The sequence below is a fragment of the Diachasmimorpha longicaudata genome, chromosome 10 (genome assembly GCF_034640455.1).
Source record: "Diachasmimorpha longicaudata isolate KC_UGA_2023 chromosome 10, iyDiaLong2, whole genome shotgun sequence".
Taxonomy (NCBI): Eukaryota; Metazoa; Arthropoda; class Insecta; order Hymenoptera; family Braconidae; genus Diachasmimorpha; species Diachasmimorpha longicaudata.
In genome coordinates this window covers 807900-822575 of record NC_087234.1, presented here as the reverse complement: position 1 = coordinate 822575, position 14676 = coordinate 807900, and the positions used below count along the sequence as shown (strand labels likewise).

General features: G+C 42.2%; 2 protein-coding genes across 5 annotated transcripts in view; one reads left to right on the top strand and one right to left on the bottom strand.

The window, feature by feature from the left end:
- LOC135166581 (2-acylglycerol O-acyltransferase 2-A-like) overlaps positions 1–12374 on the top strand; it is a 70689-nt gene extending 58315 nt beyond the window's left edge. Inside the window, exon 5 of one of the 3 annotated variants that reach the window (XM_064128942.1) lies at positions 12089–12374. In XM_064128942.1, the coding sequence (XP_063985012.1) occupies positions 12089–12264 (176 nt within the window). In that variant the 3' untranslated portion in view covers positions 12265–12374. Of the gene's footprint in view, positions 1–4988; positions 5212–12088 lie in introns of those variants that run through there. The other 2 variants (XM_064128941.1, XM_064128943.1) reach the window with 2 other exon arrangements.
- LOC135166580 (kynurenine 3-monooxygenase) overlaps positions 5195–14676 on the bottom strand; it is a 34485-nt gene continuing 25003 nt past the window's right edge. For both annotated transcript variants that reach the window (XM_064128939.1, XM_064128940.1), the window contains 4 exons: positions 11383–11724; positions 8448–8588; positions 8217–8378; positions 5195–5463 (listed from right to left, as the gene is read on the bottom strand). In XM_064128939.1, coding sequence (XP_063985009.1) covers positions 5377–5463; positions 8217–8378; positions 8448–8588; positions 11383–11724 — 732 coding nt within the window. In that variant the 3' untranslated portion in view covers positions 5195–5376. The remainder of the gene's footprint in view (positions 5464–8216; positions 8379–8447; positions 8589–11382; positions 11725–14676) is intronic.

The window sequence follows — 14676 nt, the reverse complement described above, 5'->3', positions numbered from 1 at the left end:
ACGTGTGGAGTACTTAGGGTATATCGTGGAGCATGGGCAAATACGCCCCTCTGAGGAGAAAACGCGTGCTGTTAAAGATTTCCCAAAGCCGAAAACAGTCAAACAAGTGCAAAGTTTTTTTGGGTCTTACGGGTTATTTTCGTAAATTCATTCCGCGATATGCAGTGCAAGCGCGTCCCCTATCGAATCTGTCGCGCGATGGTATAAAATTCCAGTTTGGACCAGAACAGGAGGCGGCATTCGAGAAGCTGAAAGAAGCATTGGTCCAGCAGCTGATCTTGAAGCTATATCGACCAACAGCTGAAACGCAGCTTCATACAGAAGCCTGTAAGGGAGGACTAGTTGCTGTCATTATGCAAGAGCACTCTGAGGATGGGAAATTCCACTCGGTATACTTTGCCAGCCGAAAAACGTCGCCGGTGGAGGAGAGATATATAAGTTCTGAATTGGAAATTTTGACTCTCGTTAAGGCGTTGAAAAAATTCCGGGTATACCTGCTAGGGATTGATTTTAAAATAGTGACGGATTGTCAGGTATTTGTCCAAACAATGAAGAAAAAGGACAATTGTTTGTGCGTCGCTCATTGGACTTTAATGCTGGAGCAATACCGATACACAATGGAGCATAGACCAGGTACATCAATGCGTCATGTGGACGCACCGAGCTGCAACCCCGTCCAAGTGTTATACCTGCAGCAGGGCCGAGGCGTATTAATTGAACGAATCCAGAAGGCACAGCGAGAAGATCCAGAGGTATTGAAAATAATTGAAGCTGCATGAAAGAAATCTAGCGATGATTTTAAATTGTCTTCGCAAAATATTTTATATTGAGAGTATGCCGGCGATGAGTTATTGGTTGTGCCGAGAAGTATGCAGTACAAGGTGATTAGAGTAGCATACGAACAAGGTCATTTTGGGTGGAGTAAGACGGAGCACTTATTAAAGCAGCAGTTTTGGTTTCCGAACATGAAACAACGAGTGCAGAAAGTAATTGACAGTTGCGTGAGGTGTATCTTATCGGAGAAAAAGCACGGGAAAGCTGAAGGCTTTTTAAATGTTATTGAGAAGGGAGATACACCACTACATACGTATCACGTGGACTACTTCGGGCCAATGCCATCGACACGGAAGAGCTATTGTCACATATTTGCAGTAGTGGACGCATTTACTAAGTTTGTATGGGTCTATCCTACTCCATCTACGACAGCTGAGGAGCTAATTAAGAGGCTGCAAATGCAGGCAACAATATTTGGCAACCCACGAAGGCTTATGTTTGACCGCGGAGCAGATTTACTTCAAGAGCGTTCCAGGAGTATTGCGAGGAAGAAGCAATTAAACACGTGGTGGTGACGAGTGGAGTACCGATAGGTAATGGTCAGGTAGAAAGGGTCAACCGGACAATTATACCTGTGCTGACGAAATTGTCAATGCCCAAGCCCCTAGAATAGTATAAGTACGTGGATAAGGTTCAGTAGATGCTTAATTCAACATTGAATTGGAGCGTAGACATAACGCCGTTTGAATTGCTCATTGGAACAAAAATGAAGTTAAAGGACGACATGAAACTTCGACGATTGATTGATGGGGAGATAAGTGCAATATTTGATGCAAACCGCACGAGATTGAGAAAAGAGGCACGAGAAAAATTATTGAAGGTACAAGAAGAGAACAAGCAAACCTATAATAAAAAGAGAAAGCCACCGAGAGTCTACCAGCCAAATGATCTTGTGGCTATTAAAAGGACGCAGTTTGGACCAGGACTGAAGGTACATACGCCTTACCTTACAAAATCACGAAAGTGCTGAGGAACAATCGCTATTTGGTGGAGAAGATTGGGCAAAACGAGGGACCCAATCGAACGAGTTCAGCGGCCGTCTATATGAAACCATAGTCGGAAGCAGTAGATTTTCGAATTGGTGAAGACGACGATGATGCAGAACCCGTTCCGGATCAGGCAGAGGAGAATTGCCTCGAGGACGATGCTTGAATTCAGGACGGCCGGTTGTGGGATCTATATTTTAATTTAAACTTAGAGAGTGTTAGTGGGGAAAACCCCTATTGATGGAATATGTTGTGTAAGCTGAGGATTATGCCATACAATAGAATGCAGGCTCGAGGTTCATTAGGGAAGTCCCCAGTGCAATTGAGGGACCAGAGGTTAGATTGTAAAATAAAATAGCGAGGTTTAGGCCTGAGTGAGGAAGATGAGGACAGCAGAGGGCACTTTTAGTATTTAAGGATGACCAAATTATTAAGTTAGTTAGTAGTAAGTCGGAGTTCGTAGTGTCGGGTTTACAATTGTATTTGTGACTTTCTATTTCTAATAATAAATAATACCTGATAAATAAAATTACTGAATTGGATCCTACATAAATAATCCATAAACGATCATGAATTATGTATTATATAATTATTTCATTTTCCACACATATAAGCGACATTTCCCACACGAATCACTTTCCACGCCCCCCCCTCTTTGCTGTATTTTTTGAACCACGGGACCCTGACCACCCACTTCCTGTCAACCAAAAAAACATTGTTTTGGGGACCCCGGGGGCCCCCAGGACGTCGACGTTCTCTTCAACGGACATGCCAACAAATGAAAAGCGGTTCGGATCCGACTAGAAAAAAGGGGGAAGGGGAGAATTTTCGGAATACATTCTCCAATCGCGTCCACTTACTCATTTCGTCGGTAGATCCAGTCAGTTGAGCGGCAATGTTAGAAGGCGCTGTCCCGCCGATGAAGGGACAGGTTGCAAGCAGGATTATGCTTGTCACTCCCTTTGCCATACATAAATGCTTTTTGTTTTATTTTTCAGCTATATATATTTTTTAATCAAGGGCCAAGGGAGCAAGCGTTTCAGCTAGAGCAATATGCTCGTGGAGCCTGGAAAATAACAATTTTAAACTCAGGATACTCAGATAAATGTCGCCGCGGCAATTCACATACGGATGGGACTTCCATACGGTTGATCCGGGTTCGATTCTCAGCAAATACTTTTTTTACTTACTATTTATTCTAAATGTTTTCTCATCAAATATGAGGAATATTTTTGATATGTGGGTGAGGGTCAAGCCTTAGGAAACTCATTCGGAAGAGGGTTGGAGGTCGTGAGAATCACTGGGGGGAAGATTCAATGTTTTCAGAGTTGATTGGCGGAGGGTTCAATATCATCAGAGTGGATTCGGGAGAGTCAAACGTCCCGTGGGTTGTGTGTGGGAGCAGTGATTGTCCTGAGAATCGATAGGGGGAGAATGAAACGTGGCCAGAGTTACTGATCATAGAGTTAAATGTCCTCAGAGTTGATTGGGGGAGAATGAAATATGCGCGCCGCGCACGTCAAGTCCTAGGTTATAAAAAAATTGAAGTTGCATCTCAAGTACATATATCATGGAACTTTGGGTGCCTCTTCATGACCAGAATGCAAGAATGGTGATATTATCCCCACCAGACGACGCCGTTCGTTTCAGACAACGAAAATAAATGAAGGCGTTTTTGGTTCGCAAGACCCGAGTAGCAGAAAGAGGAAGGAAAGGGACAAACGTCAATTAATATCAAAAATATTCCTTTCTATTTTCGCTAATGACGGCTTTCGAACGTAAAGTTCTTATACAGCTCCGCCTGAAGAAAGTAAAGCCGTGTTTCGAATCCAAAAATAAGATACTTTTACACTCCAATCACGGATAGATGCAAGTTCATTCCGCGCCGCTGATGGGCGCAATTTAGAATATCAGGAATATGAAAAGGGTACTACCGATGAGGAATAAAACAAAATGGAGCAACACAATATATTTGGATACAAGTGTGATGCGGTGGCAGCGAGTGTAAAGTAAGCGGTCCGATGTGACGTCGAGGGCCACACGAATTGAAACACCTCGTGGCACATGTATCCTGTTATGTCCTACCTGAGTTACCAGGAGGATTGTGGCGCCTCTCACCAGGTTGAGCGCCAAAGTTTTGAAAACCGTAGATCCGTCAGCCGCTAAACCTCTAATGAGGACTCCATCGATGTCAACTCGTTGAAAGGAAATAATTGGATTCAGGTTTTCCAAATAAAATCAATGCAAACAGCAGTGCTTAGGAGAGCACGTAACACACACTTTATTTAATAAGTTTTAAATCTTAGATTGAGTCTCGAATTATTAATAAAGTTTCAGAGAACCTAACAACCCAAACTAGACGGAAATTTGGCGATTAACTAGTTGAAGAGAAAAGCGGCAAAGAAACAAGTTAGAATCGAACTAACAAAACTTAAACTAATTTTCCAAGGGTTGGGTCCTACAACCCCCACTAGTCTATATGTTGCGCACGCAACTTGGTCGAGAAAAAGGGAAGAGGGGTAGAATAAGGAAAGCGGGGAAAAGGAAAACGCGTGACATCGCGTTTTCTCTGTCAGGCCCTCAGCTTTCGATACAATGGACAAAGGAGACCTCACACGTGTTGAATCAAAACATGAGCAAAAACAGAACTGGTATTTTACGACCTAGACTGTATGGATTCGAAGATTTATGATTTCCTTCTCAAGTTTCAGGTTTGGAGAAAATGTTTATCCAACGAATTTTACGGGTAAATAAATGGGAAAGTTAAACTCAAGATGTTAAGATTTATGCGTAACGGTTTTTCCCACACTGGTGGTGTTGTTTTCATTGTTCATTGTCCATTGTATCTACTTATTTTGTGCGTATTTCGACACTGATTAAAAATATAAAAATTAAGATTAATTTAAATTTCGCGGACTAAGATTAATGATGTTTAGTGACGTCTACTAGCTATCAAGCTCAGGACATCACAATCCGCCATATAGTTTTTTTAGTGAGGTTACGATGAGCGAGGCGCGAACTGTGCCATTTTCCCTTTACATTAATTGATTTTTTGTTCACAAGTAAACGAAAAAGCACTTTTGAATACGGGCTGAAAGTAGTCGTAGCGAACTAAAAGTAAATTCGATGGATTAAATGATTAATTTAATGAATGAAATTCCTTTTCAGTTGGTGAACCCCTCGAGCTACCAAAAATTCTCCAGCCTTCACAAGCAAAAGTTGACGAATACCATCATAAATTCACCATCAAGTTGATCGAGCTCTTCGAGACGGAGAAACACAATTACCTGAAGCACCCTGAGAAGATGAAACTCAATATATATTAAAATAGAAATTTTACATGGGAGTGGACTGTTTGAAAATATACTACGATATTACTGTCTCTTTAAAATGCATTTACTCATTCGAACTTACAGGCGTATCTCCACTAGGTGAATGCTTCCATTGATATTAGCCTAATGCTGATACAATGTGACAAAATATCAATTAACTTGAATACGCAATAGTAAAGAAAGCGCTTTTTAGAAGTATTTGTGGGCCGTTGAGTTTCTCTGGATCACTCGGCGATAGCGGGGAATATCGCTGACGCCAAAAATATTGCAAGCATGAGTAATCCTACACAGCATAAACATCCCCTCAGAACCTGGAAGAATAGACGAAAAATAGAGGTGCGATATTTTTTAGTTGAAATATTTCGGTACTTTCGCAAAGCGAATAAAATCAGTAAAGATACTGCGTAAATCCACAAGGAAGCGCTTGGAAAAACAAATTCGTGGGTCTGTTACGGAGTTTTAACAGGGTGCTAATAATTTTAATTATCCGGATTTGATGTAATGGGTGGATGGGACAGGAAGTGCGGAAATTCGATGAGGGGCAAATGATTCACTGTCCGCACGTGGTTATAATGAGAATCCCGTTCTATTACAAAAGCACACGTAGATGTTCATTTTACAATAAATAAATTAGATAAATAGTGGACTGTATAAATTCACGTAAAGAGATGAGGTTCGCAAGAGTGATAATAACTCCTGACGATTTTAGATTACTTTCCCGAGGATTACCGAGCGAGTTCGAATAACACGTCCGAACCTGATGATATTCGATGGTGTACTGACCACCGTAACGGTCCCGAAGACCGTCGTGACCTCTCGTTACGTCGGTCAAAGGTAATTGGGTGATGCCGGGGGACATTTGACGGCCAGATTTTAAACACTGAGCGTTTCCAAATTGTTGAGAGTGGTCTTGGGTAAATACGAAATCACAATGGAAAATTTCAAAAATTTCTATTTTTCTTCTCTGTCTCTCTCTCTCTCTCTCTCTCTCACCCCCACCCTCGTCCCACTCTCACCCACAACGTTGTCCAAGGACCCACTTGGGACTCAGGGTCAAGAGGGAAAGAGGGGCATGACGCAGGGAGAAGGCAGGATGCCGCCGCGGACCGCTCCCGGATGAAGGAGCAGAGCGGAAAGCGGAGAGGGAACCGCGGACCTCTGGTGAGGCCCCATGCCATGATCATTCGCCCTACAGACAGACACGGGTACTGTGACATCCTGAGGAGGGTGAAGAAGGAGGTACCGGATGAGCATGCCGACTGAGACCAAAATCGCAGTGGTGGGCATCCCGGAAAGAGGTGCCGGGAGGATCCTTGACGAAGGCGCCTGGATCAAAACTAGTTGGCTCAGCTGCAGGGTCAGCCGGCTGGTGAGGCCAACAAAGTGTTTCAAGCGCTGTCACTACGGTCATCTTGCCGCATAGTGCAAGAGCGAGGCCGACAGGGCCAAGCTCTGCGTTAGATATGGCAAGCCCGGCCGGACACTCGCAGACTGCACCCGGGAGCCGACGTGTTCGATCTGTGTGGGTCGGGAACGGGGGCAAACGCGCCACACGTAGCCGCAAGCGGCAGGTCTCCGGAGTTCAGAGCGGTGCTCCAGAACGCCTCAACACATCGGAGATGAGGGTGCTGCAGATAAACCTTAAGCAGTGTGGTGCACATGACCTTCTGTGGCAGACGGTTCGGGAGTTCGGGGTGGAACTGGTATGTATCTCAGAGCTGTACCATCAGTTCGGTTCGCAGAGCTGATTTACCGATACCAGCCAGGGGGCCGCCATCTGGGTATGTGGAAGGACTCCATCGGAGAGCTCAAATAACGCCAAAGATCAGGCCTCTGTGCGGATCAAAGTAGCCGGGATATATATCCTGGTCGGCTGTCCGAGGACGTGAAGCAGGATACCCCGTGGCTATCGCGGGTGGCTTCAACGCCTGGGCGGCCGACTGGGCGAGTAGGGAGACAAACCTGAGGGAGCAGATATTACTGGAGGCCATGTCGTCGCTGGACCAGGTCCTCCTAAACCATGGGGAAGAACCAACATTCTCCAGGGCAGGGTCAAGCTTCATAGTAGACCTGATCTTCGTGAGTGGCGATCTTTCTAGGGGGAACCAACCACGGGAGGAGAGCGAGGCCTATACGGGAGCGATCACCGGGCCTTGCTCTGGGAGGTGACAAACGTCCGGAGACCAGGAACGATACCGGCAACGAGTAATGCCGTCGGATAGAAGGTGAGAGCGTTCGACCGCAGCAGCTACCTCAGCGCTATCTCTTTCATTTCAAACTTTATTCAGGACCTGTTATCACGTGCTGCGTCGTTATGACCTATCTATGTATACCTCACCTGTCCCGTATCTACAATTTCTTGTAAACCGATGGAAAAATCCCATATCTTTTTACAATGAGATGATCTTTCTAAATTTAAGCTTCGTGAGCTGTTGGGTTTTCTACTGAATTTTTTATTCTCACACACATACACATACGCTTATTGGCCCTGCTCGCTCTGGGTTATCGATAATGGCTGACTGGTGACCGATCTCAGATGACCGAGGTTCATGACCGAGACACCTACAGCGACACTCGATGGACAGCTCGTGTATCCTTCGGGATTGTTCTAATTCGGGTCATGTGACTTCGAAATTAGGAAAATTGCTACCTCGGGGCACAGGACTCGGTCTGTTGTCTTCGGGTCATCATAAGGTTCGCTTGCAAATGACAGCTCTCGGTCATCGTTTGTAGTTTGGCTCCGTTCGGGCATAATTCTTTGGACCATCGCGTAAAGTTGAATAGTAGCGCATTTAATCATTGATCGGCTCAATGCAAATTAAAAATAATAGTTTTCTGAATTATTGTGACTATTTTCCAAAGTCAAGTTTATAAAAACTGTGATTGTTTGAAACTAAGGCGAATGTGTAGTGATTTTCCGATGTCTCACGCATCCTCCCGTATCCACATCTTGCCTGGCCCAGCCCCTGAGAAAACTCCGCGAACCAGATCCTTTCTGACTTTCTTTGCTTGTGGAAACTGTAAATAAAATTCATATGTGTCTCTTCAACTGGTGTTTTATTACCTTATTTTGCCATTCACGATTTGCGATGCAGTCTTGAAATTTCATGCGAGAAAAGTGAATGGTGCTATAGAGGGGGAGCCAGCTGTTCGGCCAGAGCCTGTGAAGTAGTGTATCCAGGTTTCTCCTAGCAAGGAACGATTTTCTCATGACCAGGTCACGCATCTGGGTAAGATATTCATGGATTAATCGTTATGTATGTGAAACTCAAAACCTAATTAATATACAAAGTACCTCGATATAATTGTACATTGCGAGATCGCAGATGGCGTGAGCATCTGCGCATCGGTGTTGAGAGAATGCTGGTAGCACTTTACTCATGTCATCTTCGTAATAATTCATTATTTCATCAAGTAGAAGTACATCTTCGAATGCCTGCAAGTACATAATTTGTTGGCAGTTCTAAATATTATAACATGTGAACACTATATAAACACATATACACAAAAATTTCTTCATGAATATATCGTAGAAAATATAAATGATTGAAAACTTCTTGGAACTGAGAAATGGGGACAGGACTTTGGACCATCGCATCACAAACTGCCATGACAGAATTTTGTGAAGAGTAAGTTCGGCAATGAAGAAGTGATCCGGAGTGAATTGTGATATCGATTTTTGAAAATCAGCATTTTTGTGGCGAGAGATGCGCCACAATATCGTTTACCCGGGCCACGTAATCGTTTATCGATCATCGTGGATGTTGAAGCTATCGAAATTCAAATTCTACCTGATTGAGGGCGGCTTAACCATTGAAAAATAAGGATTCACAATAATTTACAAACGAGACTACAACCTGTTCAGTCCGATCATACTTATTGATTAGTGCTTATCGCATAAGGCTCTTCAAAGCGAGTTGTGTTCGGGACCAATGCCGAGAAGAACCCCTTATAGACGTATGTATTGGAGATCACAAGATAGCTCTCTCTGTGTCCAGCTACATCTTCCAGTATAGGAGGAGAGTCCGCAGGAATGCACTGTTTTCCTCCGGACTCTCTTTCTCTTTGATTGTACTTTTCGTAGCCTCGTTATGGTTCCCACTTATTCTGCCAATTTCCCTCTAACAAGCTAGTCAACTAGTTTTCTCATTGCATGACTCTGATAAGACTGCTGCTGATGGGGGTAGAAACGCATAGGAGTGACTCTGGTATGCAAGTAATCCATCATGCCTTGGTCTTCCCCACCTACATAATTTTTCTGATAAGATTGAAACTAAAATATTACTCATTTTCTCGCGTTGTCCTGTTCCTCTCGTCGTCTTTTATTCCGAGATCTAATCAATTCCAACTTGTCCCCCCTTCCAGCCCTCTCCGCCGTTGCTGCTTTATTCGCATTCGGAATTCAAACCACAGAAAACTACATGAACTGACGGATACTATTCGAAATCGTAAAATTAGCGAAAAAAACCTAGTAATTACATGAAATTAACGAGTTCAAAAAATCATTGAAAAGATCTCGAAATCAGATGAAATCAGGAATCGCTGTGTCATCGAATTTTTAAATGAATGCTCCCTCGATTGAGCCTACATCCAATTCACAGAAGTTCAGTCAGAAGCACCGTAACGGAAAGAAAATTTTAGTATTGTTGATTATCCTGTGGAACAGCTAGCAAGCAAGTCATAGTTCCAGGGATTTTTTTACCGTCGGAATTCCTACCAATAAAAACAGCGCATTTGATATAATTGAGGGGAAGTGGGTGGGTATTATTTAGGGTATTTTTCGGATATTTCCGTGGTAGTTGCTAAGCTAGAAATTTATTCTGTACCCCATCCAAATAGCCTGATGAAACTTGACAACTGTTAAATTTTGTTCACATGAATTGACCAAATCTGAAGAATGAATCCATTTATTTCAATTGTCACTTCCATTGCGCAAATATTTATATGAATAATACATTGAGAATGTATCATTATTATTTTTGCCAGTAAATTGAGTTGTTCCCCGATTACATCAAATGCGCTGTCTCGATTAGTCGAAATTCTGAATGTGAAATGCAACAAATGCCCCTCGAACGTTAAAATTATCGGGTATTTCTCAATAGCTTCATTGCAAACAAATGAGGTGGTCAAAACTTGGCATCCTCATTTGCTTGTAGGATGGCTTTAAGGAAATACCCCATAATTTTGAATCTCTTAACGCATTACTACTGAGTATTTCTCTCCATAATCCCATTCCATTTTCTCTATTTTTTTTATTGAACACCGTAGGATCGTCAGAATCGGCTTCTGAAAATGGGACTTGTTCCTGTCCTTTTTCGATATTGGCTAGGATGTCTCCGTTTCAAAACCAATATGTGCCCAACGTATTGCCTAGCCTTGCCCACTTCCCTTGATTCAATTTTTAAAAGGTATTCAATAATTCTTTGCAAATATTTCATGTACATCACATCCCCAGAGTATAGTTCATAGCATTTCAAGTTCATATAACTCATGCCCCCGTTAATTCAATTATTCTAATTTTCCTGAAAAGTAATTGAATTATTCTTTGATACGAAATGATTCCGATTAAACCACTTATCTGAGGATTCATCGATAGCCAGACAACAAGTCGTTTCGTATTTTTTCCTCAACAAAAATTGTGAAATTTTAAGGAACGAACCTCACACTGAGAAAAACTTGCCTTAAAAATCAGTTATCAGTGACTGTTGGTGAAAGGAAATAGCAATCAGCCAACAATTACTGAATTTTAGAGTATATGTCACGGAATTTTAGTTTTGTCGTCTTAATCAGTTGGGAATAACATTTTCTCAATGAGCGACCTGAAGAGACGTTTCTCTGCGCGGCGGCAAATCGATGTTAATAGTGATCTTTTTTTCAAAGGTGTGACGTGCACAAACATATTAAATTTTTTGACTAAGTCGGTTAACGATTGTCATACCTATTCTACTTGAATAAATAGGAAATGAACTAGTCGATATTGATCCGAGCATCAAACACTACAAAGGAACTCTATTATAGTGATTTTCCGTTGCGATATGTTAACAAGTGATCTTAGGAATGACATTCTTGTGTGATGTGATATTCATGCCGTGTAATTTACACCAATTAGATTTTAAGAGAAGATTTTTGCGCACAATATTTTTTGGTTTGTGAAATTTAGACCGGTCATTTATAAGTTCTACAGAGAAAGAGGATAGGTTTTAAAAATATTTGATAAATGTATTACTCACGGCATTCATCCCCTGTGCATAGAAAGGTACCATAGCATGAGCCGCATCGCCCAGAATAAGACCCTTTCCGCAATGATATGGATTACACTTGATTGAAATCAGTGTTTTTGGTTTGACGGTGAAGAAGGTATCTATCAATGTCTGTTGATCCCCAATTACTGGTAGAACATCTGGAAATTGGTCCTTGTAAAATTTAATCAGCTTCTCGGGTGTATCCAGTCCATTCAGAATTGCGAGAGGTGCAAATAAATTTCCGGTAAATGTGCAGTCGTCGTTTGGCATTGCTATCATCATGAAAGTACCGCGAGGCCAGATGTGCAGGTGTTTCGAACTCATGCAGAACTATTAGTGGAAAAACAATTGAATTTTTATTTACGCCATCACAGGTTTTTCTACACTATCAACTTTTTATCGTGTCAGGAGAATTGCATTGATGAGTCCACAAAAGCTGTTATGACCTTTGTCATAATGGCTTCGGTACATCAAATTCGAAATATTTTCTTTATTTCTTTCGTAAATTTATATGAAATATAATAATTTTGGACTCTCTCAAACAGTTGTATCTAAACATACACTCGTGCTGAAACTTCTCTCCTGGAAGAAGGGAACCCACTGGCTCAAAACACAAGGGGTTTGCGGTAAAATTTCTAATCTGCAAATATATGAATGTGCTCATCCTTAAACTTTTTTTGTTTAACATGTGCAGCAGTTATACAACCTCGGGCAGTTCTCCGTCGGACGACGAAGGGTCTATACACTAGACAGGGCTTCAGTCCTTGCAAAACCAACCAATACGAAAATGACAAAGTAAAAATCTCCACCCGCTTTCCAACAATATACAATCGAAAATATCAGATGATCGTCGGAAAATTCGTGGGTTGAAGGAACTAGAAAACAGGAAGAGGAGCGTCATTCAGTTTAGCGTTGACGGAAGTGCAGGCAGAGGGAAAAAGAGGAAAAACAATTAGTAATCGACAATATTGATAAACTCTGCAAGGAATTGTGAGATTCTGTTGTTATTAATTTATTTATTCGTATTTCCGAACGAATGAATTATATAGAATTTTAACGGATTGAAATGGGTCTTCATTGTTCTTTTATTTGTACTTTTCTATAGTTTATATTGTAATATTGATAATTACTAGTATTTTGTCATTTTTACGAGATCACTAATTCATGCGTACTTTAGTACGAGTTTTTTTCTTAATTGTTTGTGTATTCTCAAATCTAGAAGCAATTTTTCCTGAAATTGGATATACACTGTTAGATATATGTTGCAAATTCAGTTATAATTTCACTTGAATTTTTCATGTTAAAAATTCGCAATGAATTTCAGATTCAACTGTCCATAGAGTTAGTTTAAAAAATATATTACTAGCAGTGTAATTTTTTTTCCAAAATCAATCTATTATATATATACTATTTTATAATTGATTTTGAGTATGAAAAATCGATTTTTTATTTTTATTTTTTATTTACATGGAGCTAATTTGGAATTTTTTGATAGAGTATAATCGTCTCTAGCTATACAGAGTCTCCCAGAATTGAACGTCGAGACTTTAAACTTAAGTTGGGGGTAAAATTCTGGATCGAAAAGTCCTGAGCGACTCTTTGATCAGACGCACCCTCTTCAACTTATTCAGGGTTGAAGTTGAACGAATCAGGGGCGTGGAATACCCGGTCGCACGACGGTGAGGAAAGCGTTCGAGTGTGATGGTGTCCCCACCATACCGTACTACTCCCCTGCGGCGGCAGAAAGAGATGACTGGTGGCGGTTGGTAAGAGGAAGGGGAGGGAAATTAAAAAAATGAACACCCGCCCGCTACATAAAAATTATTTACTCCTCCCCTAATTAATGCCAAGGGATGAAACCAAGGGCATTCGATGGAGGAATAAATTCCCCATCGATTGAGGCCCATTACATCTCTTAATCTAATCGAAAAGGAGAAAAAAAACAGCGTTGAAAATTACAGCGCTGGAAAAAAAACCCGGCGATTTAATTTTTTAAAGCCCCATTGGCCCTGTATGAGATTTTCATTTTTTCTTTCAGCGAAGGAGAAAAAAAATGATCAATCGCTGATGATTTTTTTTTTTGGGTGTTCATTTTTTTCATTTCCAGAATTTCACCCCCAACTTAAGTTTAAAGTCTGGACGTTCAATTCTGGAACACTCAATGCGGTAGTATGAAAACAACCGTGCCAGGTTATGGTTTTCGGAAACCTCGCATGACCTATTAATCTACTCTATGTACATGAAACAAACACTTAGGCCATTACCCACTGCCAAGGGGGGGTTTGGAAAAATCCATACTGTCGGCCGGTTCAGATGGCCGAAGGACACTTTGCAACCATGACGGCGCCAGGTCACAAGTGACTGACGCAGGTATGGCTCCCGCGGGGAACCTCGGGGCGGTGGTCCTTGGTGTCAGCCTGACACCCAGAATGTGAGAAGTGGATAAGGGTATTTGGGATTAAAAGAAATAGAATAGAAGAAGAGGAAGAAAAGAGAAGAGGTGAAGCTAATTCCCATTCATATCTCCAACCGGGACAGGGTTACCCGGAGAAGGTTACCGGGTTCCTGCCCCACGACTCTCGTCTCCGACAACGAGAGCTAGTTGGTCGCATTCATTCCTTCACTCATCGTCGCCGTCGTTTCTAATTTCCGCGTACGCTTCCACGCACTTCAGCCACATGCACTCCCTACAAAAATCCGCAAACGCGGCGAACGACTCCCTGGACGATACTAGCGCTTGTGCCGCCTGGGGCCATGGGCGATTACCGATGATATTCGCGATGCACTCCCGCTGTGGTGCATATATAATTCTGGGACACCCTGTATAATGTGTTACCCACGCAAAGGATATTTGCGGAGTATGAGCTTTTTGGGAAAATGCCATTTTGAATGGTTTGACCACCATGCACACAACCAGAAACACAGACCGCGCACTTGGCATTGTCTTTACCTTGAGTACCACTGTACAACCTCAACTGGTGGTCCGACTAGTAGAGATAGAACCATCTCGAGGTTTCGGTCCCCAGTGAGGTGCACAAGAAGCACAATAGTATTTCAAATGCGTTCGAGCTTGTCTGGAGGTTCCCAGCTGGACTCGGGGTCCGCGGGGTCATCACGCCCGTGTTCAAGGGGGAGTTTTGCCCCCCTTTCTCCCCTGCGGGGTGTTCGAAGTTATATCTCTGAATTGCTCGGCTAATTCATATCGGTTTACAAGTCACGTGTTTCGAGCAATTCCTTCCACTTGTACCATTTATCGCAGTACGCCGAAAATCTTTAATATTG